We start from the raw sequence: 17,295 nt of genomic DNA, 5'->3' as shown, positions 1-17,295 counted from the left end.
GATAGAGGATTTCTTCAAAGCTGAGAAAATAAATCAAGAAAGACAAGGAATCCAGGAAAAAAGGGGTTTCAACTCAAGAGGAAAAACTAAAGGAATACACAGGATGACAGTAAAGGGAGATCCCAGACAGGCAGGTGGGACACTGGGAATAGTATCACCAGTCAAAACAGAGCAAGACAGAATCCTTCAAGAAAGTTATTTCTAAGAAAAGAAAATTTATCAAATACCTGATTAGTTTGAATTATATAAGAAGTAATTTAGATAAGGGATAGTTTGAAGATGAACTAGTGATAAGCATATTTTAAAAATAAGCAAATGAAAAAACAAAACTGCAATGCTAAATGTACAACACATTTAATCCCAAAGAAAACAAAAAGTTGTATGAGAAAGGACATTCATCATATACTACAAGGCTCAACTGTGATCAGTCACAATGACATAAATTCCAAACATTGATCTAACCAAAATCATGAAACATGCAGAAGCCACAAAAGTGAGTCAAGTTTGGAAAGAAAAAATAATTAGTTCAGTTTGGAGCACAAGAAGTTTACGGCATGAAGTTTTAGTGAAACAAGAACAACTCGCAGGCAGTTAGGGACGCAGGACACAGCAGCACATAAGAGAAATGAGGGCTGGATATCACACATCTGAAAGTCACTCAGATGACAGTTAAAGCCATGAGAACGGATGAAGAAGGATGGAAGAAAGGTGACGGAGGTCTGATGCTTGAGGAACAGGTATCTTTTACTGGGCAGGAGAAAGAGTTAAAGAAGGGGTTAGAGAGATAAGAGGAGAAAGAAGAAAACACTGATGGCAAATGAAGTTTCAAAAAGGAAATATAGGTGGCCAATGGGGAGCTGAATGCTGGTAATACAACAAAACAAATAAGGTTTGGATAAAGAAAAATATCAGATTTCACACTAATCCAAAGAGCATTAGACTTGACAACAAAAAGAATGAAGACTAAAAATAGAACTGGATTTTATTTTTCAAGGGAATATAGGGAGACGGGACCAGGCTCAAAATGGAGGTTATTTAATTTTATTTTATTTTTATTTAATTTTATTTTTTTATATTAGTTTCAGGTGTCCAAAACAACATAATTAGACATTTACACCCCTCACAAAGTGATAACCCCACCAAGTCTACTACCCCTCTGACATCATATATAGCTGTTACAGTACCACTGACTATCGCCCATATTTCCTATGCTGTACTTTATATCCCATGACTATATAGGTGCCAAAACAATGTACATACATTTTAAGAAAGGAAAAAACTATATTAAAATTATGCTGATGGTAACCACTTTGAGCACTCTTGTAATTGCAGAAGTCAAATATGATTTGTATTCATCTTTTGTTATCAGTATATATTGGATATTTCAATTTTATAATAGTTTTTCCCTTTCTTAAAATGTGTATATTTTTGGCACCGTGTGTGTGTGTGTGTGTGTGTGTGTGTGTGTGTGTGTGTGTGTGTATGTGTGTGTGTGTGTGTGTATTTAATTATAGTTGACATTCAAAATTATTCTACTTCAGTTTCAGGTAGACAGCGCAGTGGTCAGGCATCTACACAATCTACGAGGTGACCCCCTGATAAATCCAGAGCCCATCTGGCACCCTCATAATCTTTACATTATTGTTATATTCCCCATACTGTATTTCACATCCCTATGGCTATTTTGTGACTGCCAATTTGTCCTTTCTAATCCCTTCACCTTCTCCCCCATCCCCCAAAACCCCCTCCCATTTAGCAACCGTGAGTTTTTTCTCTGTATCTCTGAGTCTATTTCTATTTTATTTACTCATTTATTCTGTTCTTTAGATTCCACATATAAGTGAGATCATTTGGTATTTGTCCTCTGCAGTCTGACTTATTTCACTTAGCATATTATCCTCTAGGTCCATCCCTTTTGTTGCAAATGGTAAGAAGCAGAGGTGATTTTAGAAGTCTAGTCATAAAGGGAAAGAGAAAAACAGAGTGACTATTTCAGACGATAATACAATCAAGGAAGAATCAAAGGTTTTTCACTTTTTGGCTTTATAATGCTTAGGAAGGCTGTGGGAAAGGATCCAAAAGAGAAGAAAAACTAAAGATGCAACATAGAGAGGAAATAATGATTGAAGCAAGGTGCCAGAAGGATAAAAAGGACAGTAGGCATAAGTAGAGGACTTTCTGGGCACTGAGATGAGGAATAAAAAGAGGGGAGTAGAGATTTTTTTTACGGCAATTTTTAAGGGAGCTCATGGTGGGGAGCTCTCGGTGAGTGGTATCAACCCTCTGAATAGGTATAAGGTAAGGCTATCACCATGTAAAGATGCAATGACAGGGTTGAGGACACCAGAACAGCAGAAAAGGCTTAGAATAAGCACTATGGTAAATACAGCAGATCAATTTGGGACGAAAAGACCATAACTCAGCAGCAAAGAAGGCCCAGTTGAGTTGCACAACTTAAATTTGCAGAACAGATAAATGGCCTAGTTTCACAACTTTCTTGAACATTAAGCAACCTAATTATAATGGAATAATGCTAAAGATAATGGAATCTTCCCAGAATTTGGAATTAGCAATGGAAGATGGTAGAAGAAACTGGCTTGACATATAAAATGCCTTCTTCTGGAGCCATTCACTTAGTAAAAACCAAGAAATAATAGGCTTACAGGACTGCAAGGATCTCTGATAAGAAGGTTGCCTTAGCCCATCCAAGGGTATTCTGAAAAAACTCCTCTGATATGAATCATCCTAAAGGAAGCGACAGATAACATGTCACAGAAGCCGAAATCCACTTACCTGATTTTGGTAATTCTTACCAATTCTTCCTAAGAATGCTCCCAATATCCACTAACAGGCAGGAAATTCTATAAAGTAGAATTTTACCCAGAAAGGATTCCTAGATGCCCTGAAGTAATTTATACGAAAATGAGTTATCCTCAGTCAGTGAAATCAAAGATGCAAACAGAGGCTCAGCATCAACAGAGTTTACCTTGCTGTAACTTAGAAGTTGTCAAGAAGCATGAACAAACCTCCTCCTCTAGAGAGTCTAAGCAACAAAATAGTGCCCAGGAGGGTTTAAGCATTTCCCTGGAAGAAGTATATGTCAAGAAAATGTATTGAGTGCATGTTTTGAGTACAGCTGTGTTCTATGAACTTTAGAGAGATACAAGATGACAAAATTTCTGCAGATCATAAACCTCATATATTCAACCTTACCAAAGAAACAGAAGACATGTGAAAATGACTGAGCAGTACAAAAATTACAAATAGAAATCAGAAGACAAACCAAGCAGTTTCCATCTATATAAATATAGACAGACAGGTATGTATGTATGTATGTACTCAGAACCAGATGGGTGAATGTTGCAAGAGAACACTTTCTGAAGAAGGCTTTGCATAAAACTTTAAAGGTCCTTAAAAACCATGGACAAGCAAATTGGAGGCCAAAAAATCCCAAGAAAGACTAATGAAACATATATAAGAACAGTAGATAAAATAAATCCCCAAAATTACTTGCCCAGAGTGACAATAAATGCATTGGGGTGAAAAAGAAAAAACTGGATATGAACAGAGGCAGCAGAATGATGGAAGGTGAAGAAAAGCCTTAGAGGTACACCTGATGAACCTGGATTTATCACAATTCATAATATGACATTTTTGCGTCCCAGCTAAAAGTGGCAAGATGAAAATAGAGGTAGAGAGTTATTAGTTATTCTAGCAGCTCTGCACTGGGATAAAGAGAGATGGACAGTGCATCTTAGAAAGCTGTTATTAGACATAAGAGGACAACAGCATGAACCACAACAAACACTACAGACGGGAGGGGAAAAGGTAGACCAAAAGGCAAGGAAGTCAAAGAGAATGGGACATATGACCAAGGAAGAAAGAAGAAACAATAAACAGGATACTAGAATGACAGTAGAAATAGGAAAAATAAAGAAAGTAGGATAAAATTAGCATCTTATTTGAGAAGTTAAGGTGGAGGTTTAAGAAGGACAAATTTAGTTTTTTTAGAACTATAAATTTCAAGAGGCTGAAATAAGCTTTTTTCCCTAGCTCTGAGATTCCCTCACCCATAACTTCTCAAAAATAGGAAATAACATAAAAGGCAGGATGAATAAATCATAAATAAAAGCAGAACCTTTACAGTTTGACCACAGAGACCTCAAAAGATTTTATGAAACTGTAAAATATATAATATATGCTTAAAAATTAAGAATTCAAATTATATGAACTTTAAAGCATAAGGTAATAAACCATTAACAAATAATCATTATAAGCAATTACAGTTATATTAAATGTTCTTGAAAGTTGAAGGAAGAAGCTATTTCTGTATAAATGTAAAAAACAGAAATCTAATACCATAACCCAAATCTAAGCCCATAAAATTACAACCCACTTTAATGATGAACAAAAGCATACCTTTAATGTTCCATCAGCTGAACAACTAGCCAAAAGCTCATCGTCTGGTGAAAATCTGCAGTGATTGACTGAATTGGTGTGGCCAAAAAGGGTATTTCGACATGTGTTTTGATTCAAATCCCAGAGCTATTTGAAAAAAGATAACAAGATAACTGAAAAACTAGTACTGAATGGAGAAAAGTCAGAAATCAGGTAAAGTTCTTTCTTCCCTCTCATTTTCACCTTTTTCAGTTACAAACAGATGTTCAATTCACAGTAACAGAAGGCGTCAAACACAAAGGTGAACTTGCGATTAACAAGTAATGGGGCAGCCCTTAGATCAGCACCTAAATCTACTAAGGGACTCAAAGGCTGGCCCAGGCTTTTAGTCTGAGCACTAAATAACTAACTAAACGATTACTTCTTATTTTAACAGAGCAGTTTGGAATCATTATTTTACTCAGCTCTATAATAAGTAATATGCAAAATAAATCACCATAAACATGCTTGAAAGGTACTATGAGGGACGGGGGGCTAAGAGGGAACAAGAAAGAGCAGAAATGCAGGCCCGTATCCCCCCTCAACAAGAAAAATAGGCTGAGCTTCTATGTAAGTTTTCTTTGGAGGATAAAAAAGGAAAAGATTCAGCTTCCTAAAAAGGGGAGAGGGGACAATTTTCAACAAATGTTTCCATATTTTCTTAAATTTTTAAAAAGTAGCTTATTTAAACGTCAAAACACAGAGTCTATGAGGCTTTCCAAAGAGAAATGTTTTACCTACTCCACCCAAAAATACAATGTCTCGTTGCAAAAATGGTGTGACAGAAAGAAAAGGCAGAAACCAAACCAAAAAAGAATCCAAAATAAGTCAGCAGATATTTCTGGGATCCCAGAAAATTTAATGTAGCTATCTTTAGTATGCCACTTAAGAGGAAAAAAAGATACAATACTTTATAATTTGTAATTATAATACATTATCAAACATGTGAAATGAATATCCATTTTTGGTTTTTTAAATTTTTTTCCTATCAGCACTTTTTCCTTCCTCATTCCGATAACAGAACCTCTCTTTGAATCAAATCCCACTTACGATTCAAGTGCAGCTGACCTCACCTCATCTGTCCCATCTCTACATGGCTAAACTTGTGACCCTTGGTCAATCAAGGTTCCATCCTACTGGCCACTGGGGTTATTTAGCAATGAGCATGTAACACAAACGAGATCTATTAAGAGTTTTCTCTAAAATTAAATCTATGGATCTGGGACTGAGCAAGAGTCTCTTCCTCTGTGCTTATGAGTTGTACAACCTATGTGAGCCTAGAGCTGAGGATAGCCGTATTTCCTGCCAAACAGAGAGAACATGCCTGAACCAACGAAGAGGGAAACAGAGTCTAGAAATGGAGAGGGAGTTAGAGCCTGAGAATGTAGTACAAGCATCTGGAATCAGCTATGCCTGAAGCCACGCTCCCTCTAGTCTTTCCAATTACGTGAGCCAATAATATCTTCTTCGTTGTTGTTGATGTTGTTGTTGTTGCTTAAGCTAACATGAAAGTTTCTATCACTGCAACCAAAAGAGCCCTGATTAATACAATGTAGGAGAAAATCAAAGGAGATGTTCTACTGTGTGCACAAATTTATCCACCTAATTCTCATTACGCACACTTACTTTGAGGAGGGAGTCACTTGACCCAGTAGCTAAGAGAAGGTGATGACTGTTGTTGGTGAAGTGGCAGCAACTGACTTGCTCTGAGTGCTCGTCGTAGGTGTATACTAGCTTCCCAGTCATAGAATTCCAAATCTAAAGAGAACAGAAAAAATAAAATTTACAACTACCCTTTATTTTCAAATAAAGCAAAGCAAATGTGAGCTGCTTTGAGGATGCTATCCATACTGTCTGCCAGATTTTCCCAGTCGGACATGAATACCTCCCCTTCCCTAAAATATGTCAGTATTTTGCCAGGATGTTTTTGTGTTTTTTTAATTAAATTAATTGGGGTGACATTAGTTAGTAAAACTATATAGGTTTCGAGTTTACATTTCTATAATACATCATCTATATACTGCATTGTGTTCGCTACCCAGAGTCAGTTCTCTTTCCATCACCATATATTTGATCCCTTTTACCCTCATCTCCCACCTCCCCTCCCCACTTATCCTCTGGTAACCACTAAATTATTATCTGTGTCTATGAGTTTTTGTTTGTTTGTCTTGTTCATTTGTTGCTTTCAGTTTTATATCCCACATATGAGTGAAATCATATGGTTCTCGATTTTTTCTCTGACTTATTTCACTTAGCGTGATAATCTCAAGATCTGTTGGTGGTATAGTGGTGAACATAGTGCTTTCCAGGATTTTTCTTTTTAAAATTACTTGCAAGTCTATATATATGTCTTTCTATAGCATAATTACAATCTCATGAAAACTTTATATTCATCATGGGCGAAACTTCACATGTTCATATAAATGAAAACAGGCAGAGACGCGCTATAAAGTGGATGGGAGAATGGACTTCAGACAGGAAGGAAGAACTCCAAGGCCTGGCTCTGCCATTCACAATTTGCATGTCCCTGGTCAAGTCCTTGATTTACCAAACTCTCAGTTCCCTCCTCTGTAAACTGGGGATACTTATCCCTGTCCTGCAAATGCGTGGTATTTGATGAGATCAAGGACATGATAAGTGTTCTGCTGGCTTCAAGGTACCAGTGAGGAAGAAAAGGCAAATGGTTCAGTATAAAAAATAAAGGCTTTACATTCTGAGGGAAGCCTAACTTTCAACCCTGGCTGTTAGTTATTATTTAATGTGAGCTGGCGCAAATGACTTCATCTCTAAACCTGTTCCCTCATCTGAAAAATACTTTGCAAGTTGTAGTGTGAAACTGAAAATGTAATATAGGAAAGTATGTAGTATAAAGCCTCATGCAGTGTTCACAATAAAAAGTAATCACCACTCCAATTACTATGTAAGACAACTAAACTGTCTATTCCATCTAATGACAAACAAAAGAAATAGATTACATAATGAATCTTCACTGGGTTTTGGTCTTCTCAGAGGTACTAACATCCCTCCCACAGCATTTTCTTTTTATCTTATCAAAGCACTCCCCAGAGGTCCAAAGAGTTTCTTTTATTTTGAAGTTCTTTTAATTTCTACTTCTTGCTTCAAATTTTGCATTTGAAAACAGAAACTTGGTATTATTTCCTTTTACTCCACATAACTGCCTCTGGAACTGCTCAGAGTGGCCAACTCCGAGTCTGACTCAGAGCAGAGGCTACAGAGTGAATTAAGTAGTTGGTTGTAAAGCCAACTAGAGAGTCCAATTGATCAAGGTCTCTATTTAGTTTGGATACTACAGAGCCCTCTTCAAGTGGGTGCAAACTCCAGGCAAACTTCCAAGCCAACTTTTTTGCTCCCAGGTCCACTAAGACCCACCTCACCCAGCCAGACTCAGCACTCCACAACCCCTTTGAAAAAAGACTGAGGTGAGGGTCCCCCTCCATTTATCAGATAAAGAGATACTGAAGTCTAGGGGGAAGACTTCAGTATCTCTTATATTCCACATAAATGTTCTGGCTAACAGCCAAATTTAGGGACAAGGGACAAGAAAGGAAAATTAACAGAGGGCAATAAAAATTACCCTGTGTTTATTGTTTTTCTTCTACTTTTTAGACTAGTAACCTAATTATTAGTTTGTTCATGCATCTGGTTTTGCACAGAATATAAACCAGTTCACAAAGGTAAAAAAGTCTGGGTTGCACTTCAAAAATTATGTATTTTACAACAAAATCCAATTTCAGACTGTAATTCTGTACCGTTAACATTGCCAACACAGTCCACTCAAAGATTTCAACTGAATTTAACCCACAGACCAGTCAATAAATTGCAGGCAAATTTGTTAATTTCTAATTGATTTTCCCAGCTGCCTGATCATCCTAGGAATTTCTGCTGGTACATAAAAATAAAAGGTTTTCAGAGTGTTAATTTATAATGGATAAAAACTGGTTTGACTCAACTTAGTACATCAACAGGCAAGAGTCCTTCAACCCTACTTACCCTGGCCCCTCTATTATGGAAAAAGAAAATGACTTCTGTGGTGACTACAACTCAAGAGGAAAATGTTTCCATACCTTCACTTTCTTATCCACTGAGCAGGTTGCTATAAATTTGTCATCCGTAGAGAATGCACAGCAAAGCACTTCATCCTCATGCGCCTTGATTTCTAGAAGTTTCTCTCCTGTTTCAGCTTTGAACACCTGCACAAGCAACAGTAAAATCTTTTTTATTATATACCATTTAACCATGAGCTATTATTCAATAAAAATCTTTCCTTAAAAGATTTTAATCATTGTTATTTTGCAATAAAATGAACCTTGGCAAAGCCACTCCAAAAATCAGAATTTGTCAGAATTTGTATATTTTAACATAGATAAGTATCCACTGTTAAACATTTGTAATATCAATAAAAAGAACTGACAGACTATAGCTTCTGTTCTTGAGACTAGTTTGGCAAATTCCTAACAATCAAATAGAAAACACTGCATGCAATACACTCTCTTTCTGGGGCTCAAAAAACCAATTTTAATAAAATTAGTAATACAGTACACATATAGAAATAAGGCTTATAGTCATAATCTTGCAAAGAATAAAGCTAGCCTAAATATAAAAGTTTTAACTAATCTGATTCTGATTCCTTCAAAATCAAAAGGTAGAGCACGAATTTAAAGAAAAGCACTCATTCATGTTTTCAGAAAACAAATGAGAACTTCAAGGAAATTCCTTCAAGCACCTTAGGAAGTAATCTAGTCCAATTCCTGCTTACAGTCAGAAATCTATTCCTGAGGCAGTGATAAAATAGGTATTTTATTTAATCACTGTTTTTTAATTAGAGTCCTGTTCACCGTGCTATGAAGTCCTTATGTCTTTTAACAATTATCTCCTCATTACCCTTAGATGGCACATGGATGATGGTAATTAACTGGCAGGGTAAAAGGCACTTCTATGTCACTTGGCAAGTTTAGAATTATGAAAACACACAACCATAGCTTTTAAATCTCTAGAGAAAGCTTTCATAAAACGTTCAAGAGTTTTGGATTTCTCTTTCTAATGTGAAATTTTCTTGAATTTTAGGATTTATGTGTCCGACTATGCAGAGTATTGGGTACATGCCTATTTCAATTTGTATCCAGAGATGTTTTACCTGTAAGGTTTTATCAGCTCCACAAGAAGCTATTCTTTGACCATTTGCAGAAAAGCAAGCATGATAAACAGCATCTGTATGGGGGCGGACAACTAAGCGGGAGAGATGCTTGATGTTTTTTTGGTTTCTAAATAGAAGGAAAAAAATGAACAGAAACCCAATAAATGAGAGTAAAAGCAATTCTTTTCTTTCAGTAATAAACTGTCTTTTAACATAGTTATGTTCCCAAAAATACAAATTCTTTAAATTGCCTACATGTAAATGACAGCATAGATCACCTAAAGAAAAAAAAACATCGTATAACAAAATTGGCATTTTTAAGAGAAATGTTACCCTATATCAAGCAACCTGTCATGTGTTACAAATGTCACTGAGTTGGAAGAAATCTAGTTAGTCAAATACACATCACTTCCCATTTTCTTTTGACGCATTAACATGTACAGAGAAAACATTATATAAGGATAACCTCAAAAAAAAAAAACTCCGTATTTTTCAAAAAGAAATAAGACATGGCAAAATTAAGTTCATTTCCTAACTAAAGTTTGACACTACACACACCATAATGATGATATACTTTAAAACTGCTCTTCTCTAATTATTCAGGTATAAAGAAAAAAAGAAAAAGCAATGTCATTTTCTTTGTATCTTAATCTACTGATTAACTGTTCCACTAATATAAATATAATATTATTTCTCGTGGGCTAAAGGGTAAAGGAGTGTACTGTACACTTAAAAGGAAGTATTAGAACAGTGTCAGAATTTCAATGTCGGTCATTTTGAGTACAAGTAAATGTTAAATGGTATCATGCTTGATTTAAGGTAAAAAGTTAGGAGTTAGATAAATCTAGAGGGCAACCCCACTTCTACTACTTATCAGGTGTGTAAACTTAAGCAAATTACTTAACCTATTAGTTTCCTTTCCTTGTATGTAAAATGGGAGTAATCGTACGTGCTCTTAATAATATCTGGCACATAAAGATGCCAGTGCTATTATTCTTTTAAAAAATCAACTACACACAAGACAGACCAAATGAAAACGGGAACTCAGAGGTAAAACAGACTTAGACCGTGCCTGGTAAGTATTACACTTAACTAAAAGTGATAAAACAAACAACTATAAGAACTAGAGTGATGAGAACCTGGAAGAAAAACACGCAAGTTCACAACCAAAGCTGAGAGGATTAGATAGAGAAAATCCTTTCTTTCCCCTTGATCTATCTACTGAATTCCCCAAACAAAGCTCAGAAAGTGACTTGTCATTAATGATGGGCATATAGTAGATGGCTGAAAGTATTAAATAAATAACAAATGCATGAAAAAATAATTTCTTTGAAAGCTGAAACTCAGTACTGGGGGGGTGGGGAGGGAAGGACTTCTAGTCCTGAAAAATAAGGCATTCTTTGAATATGACCTGGTCAAACCCAGTTAAAAATACAGCTATGAATGATTAACCATTCTATGAAAGAATGGTTAAATGTAATTGAAACGTAGTTGATGGAATGGAAAAAAGCAGCAGCATAAAAAAGTAAAAATAACAAACTCGGGGGCAGCCGATGGCTCAGTTCATTAGAGAGTGAGCTCTCAACAACAAGGTTGCTGGTTCAATTCCCGCATGGGATGGTGGGCTGCGCCCCCTGCAACTAAAGACTGAAAATGGCGACTGGACTTGGAGCTGAGCTGTACCCTCCACAACTAGATTGAAGAACAACAAGTTGGAGCTGATGGGCCCTGGAGAACCACACTGTTCCCCAATATTCCCCAATAAGATTTAAAAAAAAAAAAAAAAAGCTTAAAAAAAATTTAAATAACAAACAATTCATAAGAAAAAAACTAAACCTGGGCTGGCCCAGTGGCTCAGGCGGTTAGAGCTCCGTGCTCCTAACTCCAAAAGCTGCCAGTTGGATTCCCACATGGGCCAGTGGGCTCTCCCACAGGGACTCTCAACCACAAGGTTGTCAGTTCATTCCCTCGAGTCCCGCAAGGGATGGTGGGCTCTGCCCCCTGCAACTAAGATTGAACATGGCACCTTGAGTTGAGCTGCCGCTGAGCTCCCGGATGGCTCAGTTGGTTGGAGCGTGTCCTCTCAACCACAAGGTTGCCAGTTCAACTCCCGCAAGGGATGGTGGGCTGGGCCCCCTGCAACTAGCAACGGCAACTGGACCTGGAGCTGAGCTGCGCCCTCCACAACTAAGACTGAAAGGACAACAACTTGAAGCTGAACAGAACCCTCCACAACTAAGATTGAAAGGACAACTTGACTTGGAAAAAAGTCCTGGAAGTGCACATTGTTCCCCAATAAAGTCCTGTTCCCCTTCCCCAATAAAATCTTTAAAAAACAAAACAAAACAAAAAACTAAACCTATGCCCATCTGATTATCAAACCAAGTATTAAAATTCTATTTCAGCCACTAACTAAAACATGAATTCAATCAATCTTCCACAAATTTCTATTGAATACCAACTTTTTGGACCAGGCAATATGCTAAATGCTATTCTTAATAACTAATATTTATTGAGCACTTTCTATGATCTAGGTACTGTTCTAAGCACACTATGGATGTGTGCATGTTTCTATACACACACTCGCATTTAATCCTCACAACAATGTAATGAAATAGTACTATTAGGTGAGAGAAATCTAATAACTTTCCCTAGTTATACATAACTATAAATAGCAAAGCTAGGAGTCAAGCCCAGGCAGTCCAGAGCCAGCCTGTATTTTAACCTCCAATCTCTTCTATACTTCAGAACGTAAGGACTATTCCGGGAGACAAACAAGTAAACAGTCACCATAAAAAGAGACAATGCTTTGATATGGGGTAAACAAGTATTCTAGACTATAGATAGATCTAACCTAGCCTCAGCAAGTTGCGGAGCTGCTTCCACAGAGTGAAACCTCTTCCCAAGAAAGTGTTAAAGAATGGTTAACTCTGGGAAGTGGGAAGGTGGGGGAAGTTGGGGAGTCTTTACTTTTCATTTTACATCCCTCTAATATTGATTTTTTTAAAAAAACAAAAAACAGGAATATGGATTACTTTAAAATAAAAATCAACAAAAAATTCAATCTTAATTTTAAATAAAAAAATTTTTTAAGAAACTTTTCCCTTCACTGGTCCTTCCCAAAATTCCTTACCCATTCAAGTTAATTACCCACTTCTCATTTCTATCTCTATTTTATATATACCTTTGTTGCACTCATCACATTATATTGCAATTATTTGCTTAAATTTCTTTCTCTCATACTAGAGTGTAAGCTCCTTAGGAAGAGCCTTAGCACCTAGTAACAAGTGCTTACTTAGCACATTACAGAAATTCAAATGTTTGTTGAACTAAACTGAATTAGGGGAATCACCCAAGGCAACCTGACTTATTTGGAAAGAGGGTCCGGGGCTATAAAGATCACAGACATCAACCTAGAGTTCAATTCAGATATAAATTATACATGTGAAAAGACAACCACTTATACTTACTATTTCTAGCTGTAAGAAAAGCATGACATATAGAAGAATCATGGAAAATAAAGCTACACAGACCGAGGGTTTAAATGCCATTCAGCAAGCCACATGAGATTAATCAAGTCTCAACCTCTCTGTGCCTCAATGTTCTCATTTGTAAACTAGGGCAAATAGTATTAACCTTATCAGGTTGTTTTCAAGATAAAATGAATAACGTGAGCATATTGTATATAACAGGCATTGAAAAGATGGGGGTGTATCTTTCCTTTTCCTAACTGATAAAATTAAGGTAAGCAAAACTGAATGACCTCTTTTAGGAGTTAGAAGAATCATGATTCAGTGGAAGTCTAATAAAGGCTATGTGCAAAGCAAAGTGTTAATCCCTTTATATGCAGTATCTCATTTAAATCTTCACAAAAATAGTACCTACCTCAAAGGATTGTTATTTCTATTTTACAAATGAGAAAGGAGATTAACCTATAACTTGTTCAAACTCACAAAACTATTAGGTTTTAGAATTGAGTCCCGAGCCTAGGTTTGTGACTTCAAAGCCCATGATCTTCACTACTTACTGTAATACAATAAGTAAAGCATTTGGTGTTAATATTTAGGATAACTTGTTAAAAATGCCATAAAGGCAAGCATCTATTCTTACGGTCTCTTTGAAAATGCATGTTTTTTCTCTACTTACTTCTCTAGAACTTTTCAGTAAGTAAGAATGCTTATTAAAAGTTCCAGCCTTTCCAAAGAACTGTAGTTAAATCTTCCTGGAGTGAACTTATTCACTACCTGAAAAAATAATGATATCATTAGCACTCTGCTCCGTTTGGTTTTTCTCCTAACCTACTTACATCCACTCCAAGTAAAGCATTCCGTTATCGACCTCCTGCTTGGCCCGCAGCTTAGCTTGCCGATAAACTTCTGAAGTTTCCGGTTCACAGAGACCCAATTGTACAATATTAGGAAATGGTTGTCGTCCAAGAAGATGTCCATTTAAAGATAAAAACTCCTGGAAATTCTCACAGACTGCACAGTCCTATGAACAAACTGAAATCTCTTAGAAACATAACCAGAGGCAAGATCTGACAATTTTCTGTTTCTGTTATCTTGTCATTTTACAGGTTTAAATGAGATATTCTCTATGAGCTAAAATTAAATAGCCAAGCATTAGGTAACAAATATAGTGACCCTCTTCAGACTTTTAAACATAGGGTAAAAATCTTCTTATCAAAGTACTACTTTCTCAACACATTCTTTTCTTTAAAAAACAGTGAACACTTCAGTTCCTTAACTGTCAAGACTTAATCCTAGCCACATTCCCAGTAGGCTAGGAAGAAAAATAAGAATAATCAAAGATCAAAATAAAAGAATTATCTTTCTTTGCCCCTTCTACTCTGCTCATCCCCACTATTAAACCTATAATTTAATGTCAAGAAGTATGTCCTTTAAGGACTTTTTTTTTCATATTAATATATACCTTTTCATCCAGTATATGCCTGTACTCCACAAATTCATGAATCAGATGAGCAGGGCCTACGAGTTCTGTTTTTGCTTTAATCCAATCCAGGGAAAACATTAAAGCACAAAGTTCCTTTAAAAAATAATAATAAATAAGATCAGGTGCCCTGTTAAAAAGATCAAAGAATTTAAATCTACCATCATTATCCTAACACTAGTGAGAGAAACTTAACAGATATTCAAATTTAAAGATGAAAAGTAGGCAACTTAAAAGAAACACATCAATAGTTCCAAAGAAAAACATAAAATTAACCTTATACCTTAACTCAAAATAAATTTTAGTTGGATTAAAGACTTAAATATAAAATAGAACACTTCAAAAAATACTAGAAGGTACAGGTAAATATTTTTGTAACATTAGGGTGAAGGAAAATTTGGAAATCATGACACCAGAGCAAAAAACCAAAAAGAAAAATAGTGGTACATTTAACACATAAAATCTCAAATCTTCAATATAATAGAAAACAATCTAATTAAATTTAAGACAAAAAATAAACCAAGAAAAAAGTATTTACAACACATACGATAAATGAGGGCTTAATATTCCTTTTTATAGAAAATTCTAAAGAAGTAAAAAAGATACACACCCCAATAAAGATAGACAATGGATGAGAATCAATTCACAAAATAAAAAGTACAAATGGCCAAAAACTTTACCAGTAATCAAAGTGGAACAACAAAGATTTAATATTTTGAATATCAGATTTCTAAAGACTCAAGGGTGTGATAAGAATATTAGCTGGAATCAGAGGAAATGAACACTCTCTCTCATACACTGTTGGTAGTGATGTAAATCATAGAAACCCTTTTAGAAGACAGTTTATCAATAGGTATTAAAATTCAAACTGTACACACCATTTGGCCTAGAAATTACACTTATAAATATGTGTCCTAAGAAAATAAGCAGATGAGTATGCTGAAGCAATGTAATTCTCCATAACCAACTGGTCAATCATACTAGCTATACAATGAAATAGCATGCAGCTTTAAAAATTACATTATTCTATATAGTGACATAAAAAGATGACCAGGAAATACAATTAAATGGAAATAAAACAAGATGTAAGACTCTATTTCTATTACTATCCCATTTTGGTTTTAAAGAATAAGTGTGTGTATGTGAGCAACAAGATGATCTAGAAAAGCATCCACAAAAGCATTAGCAATAATTTTGATCTTCATTTTCTTCATTTTTCTAATTTTTTTCCAATGAAAATAAACTATCATCTTCAATCATCAGGAAAGAAAACGTTAAAAAAGTGGGAAGAAACTGAATCCTGCCACATTATCATATATATCAAAAGTTTTTTAAAATAAGCATTGACCCAGTGATTCCACTTTAAGGAATTTTCAAAAAAAATAGTACAGGAGCAAAGACAAACAAGAATGTTCATTACAGCATCATAAGGGAAAAAAACCTAAAAACAACCTAAATGGTCAACAATTACAGTTTGGTTAAATAAATTAGGGCACTGATATTTACTGGCATCCCTTTATTCCAATATAGGTTATTAAACATAAACGGTATTTTACTAAGTGAAAAAAATCAGGCTACAACACCATTTTTGTGTAACCAAGAGATAATGTACCTAAGTATAGAAAAATTACTCAAAGTACATATGGTTTTCCAAAGTCTTAACATGTGTAGTAGTTAGTTGGCAGTTATGACTTCAAACATCATCTATGTGCAGATGATTCCCAAATTTTATCTTTAGTCCATAATCTTCCCCAGAAATCTAGATTCATATATACAACTATGTACTCAATAATTCCAGTTAGATGTCTTAATATGTGTATCAGACTTAGTATACCTTCCCTTTGCCCCCTGAAAAATATTTGTCCTACCACAGACATCCCCATCTGAGATCATGGCAACTGCGATCTTCCTACTGCACAGGCGTGGAGCCATCTTTGACTCCCCTTTCTCTTACAATGCACATCAAATCCATAGCAACTCATGATGACTCAACCCTGATGTCATCACTTTCTTTCTCCTTCCATGGTTTTTTCTTCCTCTGAGCACTTACTAACCCTGACATAGTATAAATTTATTTGTCCACTCTCAGCCTCCCCTCAGAATGTGCGCTCAATGACAGAAGGGACTTTGTGCCTGGGGCACACTCTCATAATGAAGAACGTTCCAGTACGTAACAAGCACTCAATATTTATTGAATGAATATACTTTCTCACCCTCCATTTCCTCTCAAAATTTAAAAACCGCCCATAAAGGAATGCTCCTGGTAAGAAGAGAGTGAATTTTTAGGCGGTTTATATACTGCAATTACTAAGGTACCTTATTAAATCGCTGCAGGTAAGAACAGTAACTAAAACAAAAACAATGACATAGTCTATAATTCTATTTTTACTAATAAAAGAAAATCTTAAACATAAGACACAATAAAAATGAGATGAAAGAAAATAGTTTTCAAATAGGTCATCTTACCTTATGCATGTTGGCACTGGCCATGTGATAGGCCAGAAAACTGTACCAGTACATGCAGTCCTCCTGATCCGATGAGAGAGTATGTGGCTGGTGATGTCTCTGGAACTGAGTGATTATCTTCTTATGTAGATCCTAAAGCCCAGATGAAACATTTCAGGGGATAGAAACAATGTCAAAATCTAAACATCACAGTAACTCCAGCTTCCGAAGCTATTTAAGAATGTACAGAGAATCTCGCCCACAAGACACTTAGGAGATAATAGTAACTTTACAGTAGACAAACTGGC

General features: G+C 35.7%; 1 protein-coding gene across 2 annotated transcripts in view; it reads right to left on the bottom strand.

Moving 5' to 3' along the window:
- APAF1 (apoptotic peptidase activating factor 1) overlaps positions 1 to 17,295 on the bottom strand; it is a 65,979-nt gene that overhangs the window by 31,387 nt on the left and 17,297 nt on the right. For both annotated transcript variants that reach the window (XM_019732133.2, XM_019732132.2), the window contains 7 exons: positions 17,009 to 17,140; positions 14,525 to 14,638; positions 13,899 to 14,083; positions 9,593 to 9,719; positions 8,523 to 8,648; positions 6,064 to 6,195; positions 4,420 to 4,545 (listed from right to left, as the gene is read on the bottom strand). In XM_019732133.2, coding sequence (XP_019587692.2) covers positions 4,420 to 4,545; positions 6,064 to 6,195; positions 8,523 to 8,648; positions 9,593 to 9,719; positions 13,899 to 14,083; positions 14,525 to 14,638; positions 17,009 to 17,140 — 942 coding nt within the window. The remainder of the gene's footprint in view (positions 1 to 4,419; positions 4,546 to 6,063; positions 6,196 to 8,522; positions 8,649 to 9,592; positions 9,720 to 13,898; positions 14,084 to 14,524; positions 14,639 to 17,008; positions 17,141 to 17,295) is intronic.

Source organism: Rhinolophus sinicus, linkage group LG02, assembly GCF_036562045.2.
Source record: "Rhinolophus sinicus isolate RSC01 linkage group LG02, ASM3656204v1, whole genome shotgun sequence".
Classification (NCBI taxonomy): Eukaryota; Metazoa; Chordata; class Mammalia; order Chiroptera; family Rhinolophidae; genus Rhinolophus; species Rhinolophus sinicus.
Note: the sequence above shows the minus strand (reverse complement) of the source record. Positions and strands in the feature narration are given on the sequence as shown.